This window comes from Rhipicephalus microplus, chromosome 7, assembly GCF_043290135.1.
Source record: "Rhipicephalus microplus isolate Deutch F79 chromosome 7, USDA_Rmic, whole genome shotgun sequence".
NCBI classification, from domain to species: Eukaryota; Metazoa; Arthropoda; class Arachnida; order Ixodida; family Ixodidae; genus Rhipicephalus; species Rhipicephalus microplus.
In genome coordinates, this window is record NC_134706.1 from 5,054,724 (window position 1) to 5,070,299 (window position 15,576).

Consider the following 15,576-nt stretch of genomic DNA (forward strand, 5'->3'; position numbering starts at 1 on the left):
TAATGAACCATTCTTGTAGTACACTCGACTGCTTCGGTTCTGGCCGATTGAAAATTACCAATCGGCTTGAACTGAATCAGCCCGTTTTTTTCACAGGATTACACGCTAGCTCCGAGCACTCTGCACGAGGCGCTTTCACCTTCTCAGCGCGACAGTCATCTGGTGGATTTCCAGTCAAGGGCTTCTTTTAATTTGTCGTTCACGTGACATGGTTCCTTTTCGTGCCAACGATCGCTCGGGCGAGTGCGTCTCTCAGGAGGTATGATCCGTACATGCGCATCTTGAAAACAGCGCGAAATACGGCGTGGACAAGAGGAGATTGAAGAACGTGCAACTGCGCTGAACTCCCAACTAAATTTCATTTGATATTACAGGAGCACTTATATACATATTACGGCATAAATCAACCATTCTGAGTCTCAAAGAAGCCAACAACAAGATTTACATAAAAAACAGCGCCAATAACGAGGGACTATATATAGTGCGGTTCCAGCAAATAAATCTTGTTGTAAGTCAGTGCCGCTGTCTGTCTCCTTGTTTTCTTGTCCCTCGTTATTGGCGCTGTTATTTACGTGAATCATGTCGTACCAACTCGCCCAAGCAACCACGTTAACCAACAACAAGCCTACAAATTTTAGGCACTTCCACGTGAACAACCACGTAAAATAACTGCTACGGTCCTGAGTGTTCCAAGGAAAGGTACTCGCTATCATCTAAGATGATGCAAAGAGGACTAACGGACTGCTCAACTCCCTTTTTGGTGTTAATAGTCTGAATGATCTCTGCGGGTATTTGATTTTGGTAAACTGACAGCGCCTCCGCTGCATGAAGTGCAGGCTCGCAGCGAGCATTTCGAAACGTGTTCGGCCACATGCAAGTGAGAATACCTTGCAAAGAACGCTAGTTGCGAGTACAGTGCTGTGGTGTATATGTCGTTTAGTGTACTCTTGTCTGTGCCACATTTTGCACGGTTTTCAATATGTTCAAAAGCTATTAGCAACTATCCCAGCTCTCAATTCTTCGACCCGTACACACTCTTCGTCTGGCTGGGACACGGAAGTATCTCCTCACTGTTAAGAGCAAACCTCATAAGCGCGAAAATGCACGCGACAGCGACGAGCGATGCTATGAGCGACGAAACAGGGCCTTCGCGCGACGTGTCGCGTGCTCGTTTTCGCGCGATCGCTCGGTTCTCCAGATTTGGAAACCATCGCTCATCGCCCGGAAGTGCTGGGCTCAAGCAGCCAATAGCGAAAAACCGAAAAAAACAAAGACTACATAGGTGCACGTGACCCTGCCCGAGTCGCGTATGTGCAACAAGAAATAACGCAATGTTTACGCATGTGCATATAAAAAAAGTGCTGCAAGGCATTCATAAACACTTTCCGTTCCATTACACAACAATATATCTTATTTTTAAATTGCATACCGCTCACTACGCGGTTTTCTTGGTGCGAGTAGACGGCCTCATGCCAGGAACAGTGGAGTTCGCTCGCCGAAGCCGTCACGTGAATGAGGTTTGCCTGCGCTAGCGACTGATCGCGGGAAGACGATCTACGTCGCGTCGCTCGTCGCTGTCGCGTGCATTTTCGCGCTTATGAGGTTTGGCCCTTACAGTCTACGTCGCAGCGATCAGCCGAATGTACCATCGGTCAACCATGACTTGGTCCGAGAAAACAAGGAAATGGACGGTCGAGAAAAACGACGTGTGAGCAAAGTAAGCGCGGGCCCCTTCAGAATCGCATAATCCTGGCCAGAATGAGCCAGAAGATGGAGGTGAAGAGGCACAGGGCGATCCCCAGCCAGGACAGCGACGCGGCCCAGTCGCGGGCGAAGCGGCGACTGCGAAGGAACTCGGAAGGCAAGCCCTGGTCGAAGTCGGTGCCCGTCAGCACGCCCTGGGGCACGGTGCGCTTGAAGTGCATGAAGCAGCTCGTGAACGTCGCGAACACCGCTGCGACAAGAAGGAGGCGGGAAACGACAGAAGGCACCTTGTGTGTGTCAGTGCGTTTGTGGAGAACGAAACCGACGGTATTTCTAGTTTACGGCACCACAGGAGGAAAAGATGACGCAGATTAAGAATAGTGTCTAAACTGAATTTTTTTTACCATAAAGGCAACTAAACTATTGCAGTTAGAGTGCCGTGCCTAAATGAACACTTATGAGAGACTTACGATAGGCCACGACAACAAATAAGAATCTATCTATCTATCTATCTATCTATCTATCTATCTATCTATCTATCTATCTATCTATCTATCTATCTATCTATCTATCTATCTATCTATCTATCTATCTATCTATCTATCTATCTATCTATCTATCTCTTTTTTCTCACTCACCAGCGAGTATGAACATCACGCCGGTGACCATGACTATCTATCTATCTATCTATCTATCTATCTATCTATCTATCTATCTATCTATCTATCTATCTATCTATCTATCTATCTATCTATCTATCTATCTATCTATCTATCTATCTATCTATCTATCTATCTATCTATCTATCTATCTATCTATCTATCTATCTATCTATCTATCTATCTATCTATCTATCTATCTATCTATTTTCTCTCACTCACCAGCGAGTATGAACATCACGCCGGTGACCATGACGGCGGACAACTGCCGCTTGCAGATACCGAAGCCGCCGACCAGCGCGCTCGCGCCAACCAGGATCAAGCTGACCAGCGAACACGACATGGCCAGGTTCTTCATTTCTGCACCACACGAGACGCACAGAGAGATGATGTCAGCGATGTGAAACTCGCGACTTCGTGCGTGGTTCAATGCAAAAAAAAAAAGCTCTTTCCAGCCTATAGTTTATAAACACTCCAGCCTAGAAATAACAGGTCAGGTAAATTTTGAAAGAACTACCTCGGTTAACATCCGGGCTTTTACGGGCCAATATCCCTATATGATCATGAGGCACAGTGTAGTGGAGGGCTCCGGAAATTTCTACCGTGTGGTGTTCTTTAACATGCACTGACATTGCGCAGTACAAAGGTCTGAACGATTTCGCCTCCACCACAATGCGACCACCACGGCCAGGACCGAATCCCCGGCCTTCGGGTTAGCAGCCGAGCACTATGATAACCATTACATCACCGCGGCGAACGACCTCGCGTACACTTGAAACATGATAGGTGCTGCCTCCATTAGCTGGGCGAATACGCTGGAAAGAAAAACGCTCTTGCGGCCAATAAAAAAGTACCTTATATCGCACGCCTAGATCCACCTCTAACCTACTTTTTTTTTTACTTATCCTTGACGAGACTTTGCGAGACTTCATGAAACTGTCGCGAGATTTTTTCGAAAAGCCCACGAGACCTTGTCTGAGACGGCGATATATGGAGAGGTAAATGATAGTTGTTACGTCATCCTGTCGTCCCAGATCACCAAAATTTAGGACGTCATCAAATGACATCTTCGCTTGGGCGAAATCGGGACGATGCGGGTGGCGCCGTGGGTGACAGCATGTTCTCTCCGTCGGGCGGGCAAGGTCTGTGACGTCACGAAGAGCGTGCGAGTACCTTCTCTTGAGGGACGCTCAACACAAAAGCTATGAATCCATGACTGCGACCAGCCTCATAGCGGCACTGTCCCGCGTACAGCACCAACTGATTGAATGCATGCGCCCCCTGCTGCCACTGCATGAACGCGCAAACTGCGCCTCAGGCGATACCGTCCCTCTCTGTCGATGCAATATCTGCGCACTCGGTCTTTCCGCCAACGTGGACGCCTCTGAGGAGACTCGCCGAGAACGACAGCGCGCGTTCGCCTGAGAACGGCAGTGCCAACGAGTAGTAGAGCCCGCCGTCAGGGCTAAGCGAGCTGAAGAAGGGCGAATACGTCGACTTACTTCACTAGAAGGGGACACAGCCATCAAGCGGCAACAACGTAAGAAAAATCGCGAGGTGACAGTCACAGAAACACAAGCGAAGCGCCTGTATCGAGCCGATTCCGAGCTACAGGCGCGAAAAAATGCCGCGAAAGGACAAACACTAAGCGTGCATTACACTTTCCCTGAATTCACTGAGTGGGACCTGCCCACAATTTCAAATGCGAAGCATTTCGTAGCAAACTTCGGCTACTTTGAGCGTATTCATCTGGCCGCTTACGTTTGGGTGCTCTCGTGGTCACCCCTTTACTTGGCGTGAACAAAAATTAGCACGGGAGGGTAAGATGGTTTTATGAATATGACGCGCTGGACAAGACATGAATAATGTCGATATCTCGTCGCGTACGTCGTCAAACACTTCCCGCCAGACAGTGGCACATACCCACGGGCGGGTATGTGCCGCTGGTATGCGGGTATGTGCCTGCAGGTTATTGACACTTAGTATCTACCCAGGAACGACGAGAACACATATGGCAAATTTCAACGCGCGAAAATTAAGAAATACTCGACATCGACAGCGTCGACCCGACGAATGCAAAGAATAAATGGCAGGGTCCCAGCTGAAATCGAACCCGAGCATTCTGCGTGGCAATGAAGCATTTTACCACAGAGCTACACCAGGTCTCAGAATGATACTTTTAAAATAGATGCTAATCTTCGTCAAACGTCAATAGTGGTTGCAGTGATGCCTACCCAATTTTATGAACATTACATATGTACTGCTTTCATACAGCCGTCACGTCGGGTTAACGTCAATTGTGGTTAGTTTTCATGAGCTGAAGTTGATTTATGTAGCAGTGTTCAGGGCCAGCATCCTCGTGAGCATGCCCCACCGCGGTGGTCTAATGTCTATGGTACTCGGCTGCTGACCCGCAGGTCGCGGGATCGAATCCCGGCTGCGGCGGTTTCATTTCCCGTGGAGGCGGAAATGTTGTAGGCCCGCGTGCTCAGATTTGGGTGCACGTTAAGGAACCTCAGGTGGACGAAATTTCCGGAGCCCTCCACTACGGCGTCTCTCATAATCATATGGTGGTTTTGGGACGTTAAACCCCGCATGTCATATCATTCTCGTGAGCATCAGCGCTTCATATGAGCTTCTGGTGTTGCTAATACACATGTTCCCTTTGACATCGTTGCGCAAGTGCAAAAAACTGGTTATATAAACATCTGCAACTCTTCAGCATATGTCTGTGCGTGTAACATTTGTACATATATTTAACGTAAATTTATGACGTGTCGGTCATTAAAAAAATTGCAACACTGTCAACTTCCCTCCGCATGCTTCGCATAACGTCGATTTCCAGGTACGTGGTATTTGCCAATTTTTTTTTTTCTTTACGAGTCGGCATTGAAGTGGTCACTGTCTCAAAACTACTTTCCCGACCATTCTTGAATAGACCTGGTATCTACAAGTTACTACCTCGTCGTGTTCAATTAAAGAACTTCAGCCATGAATAACGTTTATCAGAATACTTGTTTTACGCTGTGTGAACGGACAAGGGTAAATAACTACCGAGAACGAAACTGTCACAAGAGCTGGAGTAGTAATGATGGGTATATAGATGAATGATATTAGCCCCGTGTAATTGTATTCGGCTCCGATGATCGTACAGTAGAATACGTGTGGTTGACATTGAATTGGATTCGAGAGATCACGACGGGGACAGCTAATGGCTATCCTGTAGTGGAGAACGCATAGTGCTCACGTTCACAGTTTATTTTGACCATAGTCTGTTTCCTACAGTGGAATACTCGTTACTCTATCGTTGACTATTAGTTCTAATCACGCGTAAAGCCAAACTATTTGTCCTCACTTTCATAAAAGACGAGACAGCTGCTTGAATTCTTTGACAAACTATTCTAAACCACGTGCTTTAATTTTTATTTGTTTTTGTAAACGTTAATTTCGGTGCCTTTTTCGCCTCGTCGAACTAGAAAGGCACATCAGGCATACTGATCTCATAGTAGACTACCAATGACACTCCAAATTGTTAACCATTTGTTTTACACGCCAAGTTCTCCCACCCATCTTGCCAATTTACTCTGTACCTTCGACCTTGTTTTCAAGTTAGCAACTGCTTTCCCACAGTACACATATCATCAAGCATTTTTAAATGCGAAGCATTTTTTAGCGAACTTCGTCGACTTTGAGCGTATCTATCTATCTATCTATCTATCTATCTATCTATCTATCTATCTATCTATCTATCTATCTATCTATCTATCTATCTATCTATCTATCTATCTATCTATCTATCTATCTATCCGCCTACGACTTCTAGCTCTCCTGACCGTTTCGATAATGGTATCAATACCAAACTTGGTATGGCATAACATGACTGTATGAAGAACATATGTGACTAGCCATAACATGAAAATAATGACATGCATGTCATGAATGTCCTGATTCACATTTAATGGTCCTGCAGCTCTTGCGGTGGTTTCGTTCACATGACATATTGCAAAACTGGTATGGTATGGCATGATTGCATGGCGAACACAAGTGACAAAGCCTAACAGGAAAATCCTGACATGCGTGTTATGTAACAACATGACTACATGCCACGTTCATGATGCGCTCGCGGCTGTTTCGCTAGCGACACATTTACCAAATTTGGTATTACAGTACGTGAATGGATGACGAAGGTATGTGATTGGTGCAAACATGATAATCATGAGATGCGTGTCATATAACAACATGACTACATGCCACGCTCATGATGCGCTGGCGGCCATTTTGCTAGTTTCACTTATACCAAATTTGGTATTACGGGACGTGAATGGATAACGAAGGTGTGATACTGGTGCAAACATGATAAACATGAGATGCGTGTCATGTTGATTGATCGATATCAGGGCTTTAACGCCTAAAAGCCACCATACGATTATGAGAGACGCCGTAGTGGAGGGCTCCAGAAATTTAGATGCGTGTTATGTAACAACATGACTACATGCTACGCTCATAATGCACTCGCGGCCGTTTCGCTAGCTTCACATGTACCAGACTTGGTACTACGCGACGTGAACGGACGATACAGGTTAATGACACATACAAACATGGTAATCACAACACTCGTGTCATGTAACAACGTGACTACATGCCACCCTGACGATGCGCTCGCGGCCGTTTCGCTAGGTTCACATATGACAAATTTGGAATTACGTGATGCCAATGGATGTCGAAGGTATGTGACTGGTGCAAAAATGATAATCATAAGATTCGTGTCATGTGAGAACATGACTGCATGCCACAGTCAAGGCGCCAATACATTTCGACGTGACGCGGTGCACGTGCTCGCCGGCGTTCATTTCGTCGCGTCACGCCGGCGTTGCCACGCCAGACGCCGGTCCTGCCATATACTCGCAGGCGCGCGCCGCGCTGCATTGCTTTGACGCATGCGCGTTTCAGCGCGTCCGGCGTCTCTCCGCCACGAAAAGAGTGAGGCGCAGTGTTGTCTGGATAAGGCATCGGAGCGAAATGTAGCATGTCGCATTTCGCGCTGGTTGCCGTCGGGCCGCGCCGACGGACGCTGGTCACGCTTGTCATCAGACTATAGTGCTCGCGTTTTGCTAAAGTTGCGTCGCTGTGCCCAGCGTGCGCTCGCATCAACGCTACATCGGAGTATATTGGGCCCTTCATTATGCGCCCGCGGCCATTTTGCTAGCTCCACATATACCAAATTTGGTGTTACGTGACGTCCATGGAGGACGAAATATATGACTGGTGTAAAAATGATAATCCTGACACGCTTGTCATGTAAGAACATGACAAAATACCACGCTCATAGCGTGCTCTCGGCCGTTTCGCTAGCTCCACATATACTAACTTTGGTATCACGTGACGTGAATAGATGACGGAGGTAAACGACACATCCGAACATAATAATCGTGACACGGAAGTCTTGTACGGCATCATTTACCTCCACCTCGTAACGTTGTGCTGATATTAAAGTGACATATCAAGATTTCCCATTCGTGCTTCGCATATCATCGATTCCCACTGTACGTGGGATCGGCCAATTTTTTCAAACATTCTCCCGTAATAGACTGCGTGAACATCATTCCCAGGGTTTGGGAACGTCTATACCTGTCGCCATCTCTCGTCGGCACAACTTTTTTATTGAGTGACACGTCATGAAATGACGCTAAATTATTGTACAAATGTCGCACACGCAGACATGTGCTGAAGAGTTGCAGATCTTTATATAACCAGTTGTTTGCGCTTGCGCCTCGATGCCAACTGGCATATGCTTATTAGCAACACCAGAAGCTGATATCAAGCGCTGATGCTCACGAGGATGCTGGCCCGGGACACTGCTACATAAATCAACTTCAGCGCATGGCAACTAACAACATCTGACGTTAACCCGACGTGACGGCTGTATCAAAATAGTACATATGTAATGTTTATAAAATTGGGTAGGCAGCACTGAAACCACTATTACCATTTCACGAAGATTAGCGTCTATTTGAAAAGTACTTCCGAGACCTGGCGTAGCTCTGTGGTAAAATGATTCATTGGCACCCAGAATGCTTGGGTTCGATTCCAGGTGGGGCTCGTCGGGTCGACGCTACCGACGTCGGGTATTTCTTAACACTCGCGCGTCAAAATTGCCCATGTGTGTTCTCGTCGATCCTGAGCAGATACCAAGTGTCAATCGCCCATGGCACATACCCGCATACCAGCGGCGCATACCCGCTATCGGTATGTGCCACTGTCTGGCAGGAAGTGTTTGACGACGTACGCGACGGGATTGTGGCATTATTTATGTCTTGACAAGCGCGTCGTATTCGTCAAATCATCTTACCCTCTCATGCTAGTTTTGGTTCACGCCAAGTAAATGGGGTGACCACGTGAGCACCCAAACGTAAGCGGCTAGATAGATAGATAGATAGATGGATAGATAGATACGCTCACAGTCATCGAAGTTCGCTAAGAAAAGCTTCGCGTTTAAAAGTCAGTTAATAATAAAAATTGCCAAACACACAATGGGTTTCGAACCCGGGTCTCCTGCGTGCCAGCCAAGTGTTCTACCACTGAGCCATGCCCTAGGCAGGATTGATGTCACGAAAGGAATTGTGTTAACATGATAATACAGCGTTATAGATCAGTAAAAGAACAACCAGCTGTGAGTTATGCGAATTGCGCACCGAGTTTGTCATCGAATGCTCCAACCCACTACAAAAGCTTGATCTTGTTCACCAATGAACTGTGGCGCATACCCACTGTGAATAATTGTGGGGATTACAAAAGCTTCTGGCATAATTCTTCATCGTCGTCAGCCCCAGCACACAAATTTTCACAAAGTTCCTTGCAAGTGTGCAGCAGGCACCACGCTTCTCTGAAGACTGGCGAAGGATGGCAAAGTGAATGCCTGCCTACGACACAATGCCTGTAGCAGCTACCCAAAGAGTGTTGAAAATAAAAAAAAGGCTCTGAAAGGCCGTCTAGCTTTCTCTGTGACAGTGCTGCGCGTTTAGCGTAGGCCTGGTGATTTTTCAGCGCCACCGAACTCTATAAGTTATTTAGTAATAATAATAATAATAATAATAATAATAATAATAATAATAATAATAATAATAATAATAATAATAATAATAATAATAATAGTTCATTGTACACATCCATAAGAAATACAAAGAAACGGGCCTGTCTAAGTCCCCAGGACTTGTGTGACAAGGCCCGGCAGAGCCGGTTACAGCGATGTGGATACAAGGTAACAAAATTATTGTTGTTTCCTTACCAACGAACAGACAAACGATTGACACCATTACTTTTTTACAGGCAGTAAATAAAAAAGAGGAACAAAGGAGGGGCACAGAGCATACGTGGCATACAAATAGACCATGTGATTTTACAGCTCAGCGAGTAATTTCTTTATTTGCCTTTTTGAACTCGCTGAAAAACAACATTCGTCAGGTAGTGCATTGAAATTTTTGGGAATATATACACTTCTACATGCTTCTCCATATCTGGTAGAGAACCAGGGTACTATAAAACGCTTTTTTTTTCCTCTCAGGGGTCGACGCGTTACATATGGCACTCTAAAGTCATCACACCAATTGTAACTTAGAACAACTGTCTTAATAAACAAATCCTGGAATACACAAAAGCCCAAATCCCGAAATATAGTACTGGCACCTATCTTACTACCGTAAGCTACACTTTCAAAAATATTTCGAAGTAAACTATCGAATAATAATAATAATAATAATAATAATAATAATAATAATAATAATAATAATAATAATAATAATAATAATAATAATAATAATAATAATAAAGGCACAGTCTCGACGAAAGGGCCAAGTAATGAATGCGATAGCAACATATTGGAATGTTTTACGAAGCAAGGCTAGCATGTTTAGGAGAAATATGAATTTTAGTAAACAAGCGCTTGCTAAGTAACTAAATTTCCTGCGGCGCGGCCACAGTAGATGACCACAACAAGGTTCGTGCGTAGTGACGGCGTTGATGAGAAGCGCCTCCCGTGGGCAGCGCATGCTGTAACCAAGTCGCCGCTAATGGCAGTTTGTTGTGTGTAGAGCACATCTATATGTAGACTAGACGGCCGCTCCGGGTACACTTTTGGCACCGTTTTTTCGTGTTGATAGTGCAGACCGTAGAAGCTCCCGTCTGCTGTGGGGACAAGAGCCGCGCGCTGGTTGTCGCGGCAACGCACGCAGATACCATTCAGTAAGAATAAAATGCACGGAGAGCCGAAGATGCAACATAACAAGTTTCAGGAAGATTGGTGGTGCCAATGCAGCCAAAATAAGAAAAGTAAAAAAAAAACAGACAAAAAGAAACCCCGAGATTCGTGACTTCACCATCGGCGATTTACGCGGGTAACTTAAACGACAAATTTGTTAGTGATTTTCCTCATCTGCTCGTGACGGTGAAATTAATGGCAAAAGTGTTTTCAGAGAATAATACTTCATCAAGCTAAACTAATTTATCGTTTCGCTTTAGTGTTCCTTCAAGTCTTGTCTTATTTAAGAGTATGAAATGGTGCAACAATTACTGTCAAGCCAGGGCGAGCGGACGACGAGAGTCGAGATGCGTTCCTCGTCCGAGGAAGAGTAGTATGAGATGCAGCCACCAGGAGCGCCCTTGGCTTCGTTGCCCAAAAAGGCCAGGTCGTCCCCTGCGGTAGACGTGAAAGAACGAGAATTGTGGATACCTTCCAATACCGACGTGTCTTATCTGCTAACCCATTACTTTCAAATGTGTTTAAGCATTACTGTTTGGTGCCTTTAATTTAATTACGTCACGAAGTTATCGATAACAATGAAGTAGTGGAAGATTCACGCACAAAAGTGTTCATTCATAACAGGAAGCGCGGGCGAGTGACGAGTGGCTGCGGTGTGATCACCTTGATGCTTGACGATCTCACCTGTAAAGCGTTGACGTTTATTGTGTGTGAACATTCAATTGGACCCCCGTATACGGGGCAATAAAGCAACACAAACATCTTGACGTTCCAATTTCGGGGCCAGGAATCCTTTAACAAAGCGTTTTTTTCCCTCCACTATTGGTATAAATTCTCAAAAGCAGTGGATATACACGTTGCCTTCCTAATGTTCTTCAAAAGGACACCCGAGGAATTGGAAAAGGAGTCTTCAATATTCGTGTAGCTAAGCTTTGGAAATCGGTAGCGCTCTCCGCCGTCTTTTGGTGGGTTGTCTACTTCAGCTTCTTTCTGAAAAAACACCACTCGTGCTCAGAGTCCGTGCTTGGTCTTAACTGTCACCATCGCACATTGTCACTGAGTGCTATCAAATAAACGTCTTAGCAAATAAGACATCGTAACGATGGTAATAAGACATCCAAAGCAGCGTCCGTTAATCTCGCACTACGCTAACGATATTGCACATGCCGTAAATACAACACATCTTTAAAACTCTTTTCTAACTGATCTTCGTTGAGTTCTCCAGGCGTCGGCAGCAGCGCGACCACACGTTTATGTAGCTCAAAGTCCGCAAACTGCGAGGAGTTTGCCAACAAACTTAAAAGTGTCCAGGAGGGTACCGAGCAAACGGTGGCTGTCCGTACCGTCTAGCGTGGCGCATATACGGTGCACTCCGCCGTTCAGGTTGACCAAGAAGAGCGACGACCCTTCCTGCGGCTGCACTCCGCCGACGCCGCCCCCATCCGCCAGGCGGAGCACGTTACGCGAACGCGTCAGCGACATGCCTTTCTGGCGGGCAAGCGATGCCACGTGCTCGACGTCGTACAGCACCTGGGATGCGGCAATGGCGCATGGGCAATCACAGAGGTATCAGTACTCATCACATCGCCTCCGAGATCAGAATGCATAGGAAGTCAGAGTACGCTACCAACTCTAGATGGCCATGGTCATGTACCGTAGTTTTTAACGAAACATAGTCAAAGTGCGCTAGTGCACATGTGATCTCAAAACACGGTGCTTTAATAAGCATGTTATGAACAAATTTACTTAAACTTCGTTCCCGTGTCAAACCTCTTGTAAGTTGACGGGCATTGTGACAGTTCGAACAAAACACTTCTTACAAATGCAATAATCTGCCATTATTACTCACGTACACCATCTCACTGAATTCGGGGGTTACGAAAAGAATGGTCCATGTTCATAAAAAAAAGAGAAAGACTCCACGCTAAAGTTATTCATCAGAGAATATCCCAGATAATCACGATGCAGTACATATCATTTGTGAAGGGTACACCATTGGGAACACTCATTTACGATAGATAAGTTTCGTGAAATCAGCTCAACAATCCCAGCTTTCCCTCTTGTGCTTGTCACTCAACACAGTTAGTTCGCAGGCATGTCCGCTCATGACATGTTAGAATGGTCATTTGTGAGTGCTGCGGCAATACTAAACATTAAATGAACGGTAGTTAATAAGGCTTACTGGGAGAAAGAGCCGGTGCAGCGGTTATGACGAATTCTCACCGTCTTAAAGGCTGTCATTTGATAGTGCATTTGTCTTATACAGTGAGAGCGCTCTTATGCGACTAGCCAATACCCCCACAGAAAGAACACAGACGCTGGCGCAACTTTGGAGGCACACTGTGCAACTCCAGAGGCGCGCCGGTGTATTTACCAGCTCCCAGTGGTCGCTCAGGAAGGCGAGCAGAAGGCAAAGCGCAGAACCCAAGCTGAGGAACAATGTTGCACCTAAGTAGAAAGAGCTTGCATCGCAGCCACCACCTTGGCGCTGGTGGTGCGTGGCGGTGGTGGTGGTGCTGGCAATTTGGTAACCACCGTTGGGCGCCGTTATGCTGCCACGAGGCTCCATAGCTACTGCCCCGATGGCGCCGCCCCGTTGACGTCACCTCCTGATAGATAGATAGATAGATAGATAGATAGATAGATAGATAGATAGATAGATAGATAGATAGACGACAGACAGATAAATAGATAGATAGATAGATAGATAGATAGATAGATAGATAGATAGATAGATAGATAGATAGATAGATAGATAGATAGATAGATAGATAGATAGATAGATAGATAGATAGATAGATAGATAGATAGATAGATAGATAGATAGATAGATAGATAGATAGATAGATAGATAGATAGATAGATAGATAGATAGATAGATAGATAGATAGATACGCTCAAAGTCGCTGAAGTTCGCTAAAAAATGCTTCGCATTTAAAAATGGTTGATGATATGTGTACTGTGCGAAAGCATAGGCAGGCAGGCAGGCAGACAGACAGACAGACAGATATAGTGTTATCCCCTAAGATATTAGCCTGGTTTATCACCTGGCTTACTACTGCAGAGTAGCAAGCCAGGCGATGATTTTGGTATATACAATGACCTCATATACACAGAAATAAAAAAGTCAAAAACGTCCATGCGCAACATAAAAGCGCTGTAGGTGTTTTTGGAGACTTATCACCTTAACAAAGCCTTATGAAGGACTATTTTGTCCTGGAAGAAAAGAAACAAGCACCTAACGAAAAAAAAAGGGGGGGGGGTGCAAGTGCAGAGCTCATACTTCAGAAGTGCTATAAGTACACATCGACGTACAGCGCATTACACTATATATTGTAAATATGCAGGCATTATTGTGTATCGAATTATAAAAGAGTCAGCTTCGAGTTTTTTGTATATTTGATGAGAATCTACGACCTGCGAAAAGTCGAGGCGTTCATTTCCAGCCCTTGTAACCCGAAATTGTACATGTATCATGAAGTTGGCTAGAGGCGCTTTCAAATCAACGCTTACACGAAGAGGATACATGTTAATCGCGTTTTTCTGGAATTTCACAACAAATTCGAATGTAAATTTTAGATGATAGAGTCACACTGACAAGATCAGATCTACAGAACCAGCTGTGGGCAATTCCGCAAGCTCGGCAAGCTACGCAGAGACAGGATATCTGGGCTGCCTCCGGCGTGGCCTAGACCCAGACCATCAATTTGCAGGATATTTAATAAATTTGTTTCGCTCACTGAATTAAGAGGATACGACAGTGGATCACACCACTTCGCACACGTGGCGTCTGCAACATAGTGGGAACACGGGGTACCCCACAGGGAGCAGTGTTATCACCGCTCCTTTTCAACATTGCTATGATGCGCCTTCCAAGCGAATTGGCCAGGGTGGAAGGCACACAACACGCAGTATATGCCGACGATATTACAATCTGGACCACTGAAGGGAGCCTTGGTGAAATGCAGGAACGCCTTCCGCAGGCCGCATCCATAGTCGAGGCGTATGCCAACGATTGTGGACTCCAATGTGCTCCAAACAAATCAGAGCTTCTGCACGTTAGAGCGAAGCCAAGAGATAAGTCAGCCATACACATCTCCCTGTCTGGGGTTCCCATCAGAGAGGTGGAGGAGCTCCGGATTCTGGGCCTGTTCATTCACCACAGACTCAGACCGGACTCCACTATAGCGAAACTCAAGAGAATAGGCGAACAGGTAGGGCGCATGATCCACCGCGTTTCCAACAAGCGGGGTGGTCTGCGGGGCAGGGACGCGCTTCGGCTCGCCCATGCCTTCGTGACTAGCCGGATCCTCTACGCCGTCCCATACCTTCGCACTAACAAGCAAGAAGACGAAAGAATAGATGCCATCATTCGTAAGGCTACTAAACGAGCTCTGGATCTCCCGGTGGCCACTTCTAACGCCAAACTGAGGGCGTTAGGTGTGCTCAACTCCTACCAGGAGTTGCGGGAGGCCCACCTTATGAATCAATATACGCGGCTCGTGCAGACGGCTCCCGGGCGCCGCCTGCTAAACCGCTTACATATACAGCACACTTGCACTGCAGAGGAGGCAGAGCGTATTCCGGAACTGTGGCGGCATATGCTCTCGGTCGCTCCCCTCCCCAGTAACATGGATAAGCACACGCACGAAAGCAGAAGACAGGCGCGGGCTCGGACGCTTGAGAGGCAACACGGCTCCCGACCTGGTGTATTCTACGTAGATATAGCAGGGCCTTCGCCCACGGGATTTTACACGGCCTCTGTAGTTCACCGAGAAAAGCTTGTCAATGGGCTCTCGTTCCGAGCACAAAATCCAGAGCGCGCTGAGGAAGTCGCGATAGCGCTTGCTGCTGCGGACCCCAACTCGAAAGTTATCATCACGGACTCCCGGAAAGCATGTGCTCATTACTTGGTAGGAGAGATATCCCCCCTAGCCAGCCAAATTCTAAAACGGGCTC

At 46.2% G+C, this 15,576-nt stretch overlaps 1 protein-coding gene across 1 annotated transcript; it reads right to left on the minus strand.

The window, feature by feature from the left end:
• Nucleotides 1-1,603: 1,603 nt before the first annotated feature.
• LOC119179824 (uncharacterized) lies at nt 1,604-12,136 on the minus strand. Its single transcript, XM_075868506.1, has 4 exons — nt 11,961-12,136; nt 10,930-11,052; nt 2,586-2,723; nt 1,604-1,954 (listed from the first exon to the last, which is right to left on the minus strand). Exons 1-4 carry the CDS (start codon nt 12,097-12,099, stop codon nt 1,734-1,736), a joined length of 621 nt encoding a protein of 206 aa, XP_075724621.1. The 5' UTR covers nt 12,100-12,136; the 3' UTR covers nt 1,604-1,733.
• Between the last annotated feature and the right edge of the window lie 3,440 nt (nt 12,137-15,576).